This window comes from Trachemys scripta, chromosome 14 (assembly GCF_013100865.1).
Source record: "Trachemys scripta elegans isolate TJP31775 chromosome 14, CAS_Tse_1.0, whole genome shotgun sequence".
Lineage (NCBI taxonomy): Eukaryota > Metazoa > Chordata > Testudines > Emydidae > Trachemys > Trachemys scripta.
In genome coordinates, this window is record NC_048311.1 from 1,448,600 (window position 1) to 1,454,271 (window position 5,672).

Consider the following 5,672-nt stretch of genomic DNA (forward strand, 5'->3'; position numbering starts at 1 on the left):
GAAAACGTACATACTGAATGAATATTTTTGTGTACAATGAGCTTGAGATGAGTCATTTTATTGTCAATTTAAGTAAAAATGAAAGTTTTCATTTCAATTGGACATTTTGAAATGAAAGCATTCATTTCATTTTGGGATGTCAAATTGAAATGGAATCTTCCCCGCGCCCCAACAAAAAAAATGAAATATTTTTCTTCCAAATTCAGATTTTCACACAGAAAAATTCTAACTTGATGTAAGAACACTTTCAGATTTTGTTATCCAAACATAAAAAAAACTTTTGACCAGAAATAACAAACATATACGTGGACATCATTCCTGTTCTAAAGAAATTTCAGCCCAACAGAGTGACGCTTAGTGGGAAGGACACTTTGCAAAAGCAGGAGATGAGAGTAGCTAAATCATGCTATTTTCTATTCAGTGTGCTGGTTGCAAAAGTTGTGAATTTTGATAAAAAAGAGGGACATGATTTTTTTTCATGAAAATATTCCCATTCTCAACCAGCTCTATTCATTTGTTGTAAAAAATGTAAAAGCAGAAATTCTCCCTGTGAAACCAGGAGGAGAGGGTGGTGTCTTTCATAATGGAGACAGGGAGTGCATTCTGTCAGTCCTAGGCTGTGATGGGAAGAGATATGGGACTACTAGTGGGCACATGATGATTGTGTGATTCAAGGCAGGACAGGGATGGAAGATATCAGGCTTCAATATCTCTCCACTGACTTGCTGACTGACCTTGGGCATGTCACTGGGACTACATTTTCCCCATCCAATAGAAGTAGGCCACCTAACTTGCCTAAACTCTTTTGAAAATCCCAGCCTGCGAGTTGACTCTTGATTTACCCGAGACCACATCTCTGTAAGACCAACTTTGACAAAAGGTGGATTTTTAATCATAACTTTATTTGCTGAGGCAAGATCCTCAGCTGACATATATAGGTGTAGCCCTGTTTCTTTCAGAGGAGTTATGTTGCTTTCCACCATCTGTGGTGCTTCATCTAAGGGTGAATTTCACTGGGGTGCATAGTGCCAGCACCACTTCCTATTATGTTTAGGATTTAAGTGGAAACTCGATGATACGTGGGTCTTTCCAAATCAATGATGAGGGAAATTTGAGGAATGTAAAATCACCTTAGAATATGGACTCTATGGGCCAGATTCCCAGTTCATGTAAATCCATATAGTGCCATTAAATCAATGGAACGAAGTGGATTTACACCCAGAGTTAGATTTACAAAGGGACCTAGCTGTTCTAATGCTGAGCATTGTAGTGGATACCTTTTAGGTGATTTTTTTTAATCCCTCAGTTTCCAGAGTCTGAGTTGGGCGGCCAGACTCCCTACACAGAGAAAGGGAAGACATAGCCAACTAGAAATGGGATTAAAAAAAGCCAACATGACAGATGGTTCCTTAGCCAATGGGAAAGGCCAAGCAGAGGGTTGTGTTCTAAACCCCGCAGCTGCCACAGGAGTTCAGTCCCTATCTCCTCTGCGGGAAGGCACCTCCTTCACCTTGGGATTCTCAGCTGGGAAGTCTCTAACCCCACTTAAGGTGGCAAAAAACATGGTGAGAGAGAGGAGAGAATAAGGAATTAGGTGGAGGAAACCCCTCAACTTTTATTCTAGCAGTTAGGGATGTAGCAGACCTGCCTGATAAGGAATAAGCTTTTAAAAAGGGATCTGCTTCTACCTATGTGGGTGCCCTAACCACTGCAATATGAGATACCTGATATGTGTCTCTCTCAATCTCTCCTAATAGAGCCTTAATTCCTTTGTGCATCTTGACCCAGCTGGCGATCACACTCATTATTAATTATTGTTATTATTGGAGACAGAGACACTAATAGTGATTAATCCTATGAGATACCAGAGATAATAATTGGGTTATCAACAAAATACTCTAGAAGAACTACAGAATGCAATAGACAAAGATGTTATTTTCATAGAACTGGCCAGATCCTCAAGTGGTATAAATTAGCCATAGTTCCATTTTTTGACATCAGTGGGTCAGATTGAAAGAGATATTGGCCCAAAGAGAGAGAAAGAGAGAGAGAGCATGAATGGCTCTAGATCCTGATGCTTCTAATACTCACCCCAGATGGAGACCCAGGATCCTGTCCCCTTTGCTCCAGTGTCTCTTCTACCCAATGGGGATGTGGCCTGCTGAGTTCATTGGAGCCACATTGGCCAAAACCTCAGCTGGTCTAAATCAAAGTGTCAGATACCTGAGCAGAGAATCTCCCAAACACAAGTTATACACAGTTCTATGTTCTTTGTGGGTTTTTTTTAAATAAGATCGACACTACCTGAGAAATTTGAATTTCCCCAACATTTTCCTTAGAGCTGTTTTCACCTCCTTGTTTTTCAGACTGTAGATGATGGGATTTAACATGGGGGTCAAGACACTGTACTGGATGGAGAATATTTCATCCAGCACTACAGAAGAGACTGAGCTGGGTTTTGTGTACTGGAGAAAACCTGTCAAGTACAATAAGCCAACCACAATAAAGTGGGAGCTGCAGGTGGAGAAGGCTTTACGCCTGCCCTCCGCAGAACGTATCCTCAGGATGGTGGAGATGATGTGAATGTAGGAGATCAGGGAGAAGACAAAGGAGCTTGATCCAAGTATGACAGCAGAAGTAAGAAGCACCACTTGATTGGTGAGGGTGTCAGTGCAGGACAGTTGTAATAGAAGAGGGAGCTCACAGCTGAAATGGCTGATTTGATTGGGCCCACAGAAATGCAACCTGAGGGCAAAAACAGTGTTAAGCAGGGCATGGAAGAAGCCTATTGCCCATGCACCACTCACCAGTTGAACACACATCCTTGTGCTCATTGTGTCCATGTAATGCAATGGGTCACAGATGGCAGCATAGCGGTCATAAGCCATGGCTGAGAGAATGAAAGCTTCAGTAGCAGCTGAGAGGAGGATGAAGAACATCTGAGAAATGCAGCCAATGACAGAAATAGTTTTGTGCTCTGCTAGGAAGTTCTTCAGCATATTAGGCACCGTGACTGAGGAATAGCAGATATCAACAAAGGATAAATGGAAGAGGAAGGAGTACATAGGGGTGTGAAGGTGAGAATCAGCTCTTATCACCACCATGATCACTATGTTACCACCCAGAGTGATTAGGTAAATAACTAAAAACACAAGGAAGAGGAAAATCTGCATCTGTGGGTCACTGGAAAGTCCCAGGAGGATAAATTCGGTCACCGTGGTTTGATTTTCCATTTTCATTTATTCAGGAAATCTGTGACCTGGAAGACCAGAAAAAAAAATGAAATTAACACTTATTGTGAAAATAAATTGAAATAGTATGTGGAGATCATCTGTTCCATAGGATGAATGTAAAGAGAGTTCTATTCCATTCCGTAAAATGTGTGTTTTAAGTAGACTAAATTTAAAGAGCAAGAGAAAGAGAGATGTGAGATGGCATTTGTGTGTTTTAAATAAGCAAAATAAGCTGCATACACAAAAGGATTTGGGATTCTAACTGCCACTATAGATGCCTAAATCCTATATTCACGTCCTACTGGTATTCACAAATTCCCTTCTCAGCTCTGACTAATGGATAGTTTGATGTGGTGCTCCCTTAGTCTCTCCTCTTGAAGCTGTACCTCTATGCATAAATCATTAAAGAGGCATTGCAGGATTAGAGAATACATAGTCTTCTGCAGCCAAGGTGAGTGTTCAAGCCACCAGGCCATAGAGGAATTTATTCTTTTGCTCTGCAATCTGGCTTTATGACTTCAATAGAGCTACAGCATGGGATCTGGCAGATTGGCTGCAGTGAAACTATGGCCAATATACAATAGCTGGACATCTGGACAAATCTATAAAAATAATCTCCTTCTCCATTACAATCTGACAGTTGTTCTAGACTATTTTGTTGAAACACAAATTAATATCTGTAGTATATAATTGGATTCTTACCTATTAAAATCATTAGGATTTTTCAAGAAGAATAATCATAGAATCATAGAACCGGAAGGGACAGCAAGAAGTCATCTAGTTTGTCCAACCTGCTCTTAAATAAATAAAAATGAATGGAGATATCCCATCTCCTAGAGCTGGAAGGGACCTTGAAAGGTCATCATCAAGTCCAGCCCCCTACCCTCACTACCAGGACCAAATACTGATTTTGCCCAAGATTCCTAATTGGCCCCCTCAAGGTTTGAGCTCACAACCCTGGGTTTAGCAGGCCAATGCTTAAACCACTGACCTATCCTTAGTCTGATGAGCTTAAAAATCTCTTAAAAATTATGGAGATTCCAAAACCTCCATAGGCAATTTATCCCATTGCTTAACCACTCTGACAGTTAGGAAGTTTTCCCTAATGTCCAACGTAAACCGCCCTTGCTACAATTTAAGCCCATTGCTACTTGTCTTATCCTCAGAGGTTAAGAAGAACAATTTTTCTCCCTCCTCCTTGTAACAACGTTTCATGTACTTGAAAACTGTTATCATGTCCCCTCTCAATCTTCTCTTCTCCAGAATAAACAAACCCAATTTTTTCAATCTTCCCTCATAGATCATGTTTTCTAGACCTTTAATCATTTTTTTGTTCTTCTCAATTTGTTCATATTTTTACTGAAATGTCGCACTCAGAACTGGACACGATACTCCAGTTGAGGCCTAATCAGCACAGTGTAGAGCGAAATAATTACTTCTCATGTCTTGCTTACAACACTCCTGCTAATACATCCCAGAACAATGTTTGCTTGTTTTGCAATAGTGTTACACTGTTGACTCATATTTAGCTTGTGGTCCACTTTGACCCCCAGATCCCTTTCCGCAGTTCTCCTTCCTAGGCAGTCCCTTCCCATTTTGTATGTGTGCAACTGACTGTTCATTCCTAAGTGGAGTACTTTGCATTTGTCCTTATTGAATTTCATCCTATTTACTTCAGACCATTTCTCCAGTTTGTCCAGATAATTTTGAATTATAATCCTATCCTCCAATGCACTTGCAATCTCTCCCAGCTTGGAATCATCCGCAAAGGTTATAAGTGTACTGTCTATGCATTATCTAAATCATTGATGAAGATATTGAACCGGCCCCAGAATTGATCCCTTTAAGACCCCACTCATTATGCCCTTACAACATGACTGTGAACCTCTGATAACTACTCTCTGGGAACTGTTTTTCAACCAGCTATGCACCCACCTTATAATAGGTCTATCTAGGTTGTATTTCTCTAGTTTATGAGAAGGGCATGTGACACTGTATCAAGAAGAAATGAATGTGACCAGAAAACATTATCTCGACACAGTGACATAATTTTGAAAAGAGGGGCCTGATAGAAAATTAATTGGACTTTTCCTCCTAAGTCACTTAAACTCTGACTCAGTGGGATTTTTGACTCTGTTGTCTACATGTCTGAATATCAGTCTGTACATACAGTAGAGAAATCTACCTGCCCTTCTGGAAGTGAATGACATCAGTTATTAATAGAAAAGGGAATAAAATCAATGTTCTGTCCAATGTCAAAATTATTTGTCCCAATACACCTCTAGAGAAAAAAATAAACTTTTCTTCCATTATCAGCTCATGAGACAATTGCCTAAGCAAAGAGATGGACCTTGTACTAGAACATTAATGTCAACACAGGCAGATTCTGTGCACAGGGAAATTCAATTCCAAGGGCATTTTCCAGAGAATCCCTTCCCC

At 40.3% G+C, this 5,672-nt stretch overlaps 1 protein-coding gene across 1 annotated transcript; it reads right to left on the reverse strand.

Annotated features, from left to right (window-relative positions):
- Positions 1 to 2,300: 2,300 nt before the first annotated feature.
- LOC117887664 (olfactory receptor 1009-like) lies at positions 2,301 to 3,239 on the reverse strand. The gene has a single exon (XM_034790337.1). It carries the CDS (start codon positions 3,237 to 3,239, stop codon positions 2,301 to 2,303), a length of 939 nt encoding a protein of 312 aa, XP_034646228.1.
- Positions 3,240 to 5,672: the final 2,433 nt, after the last annotated feature.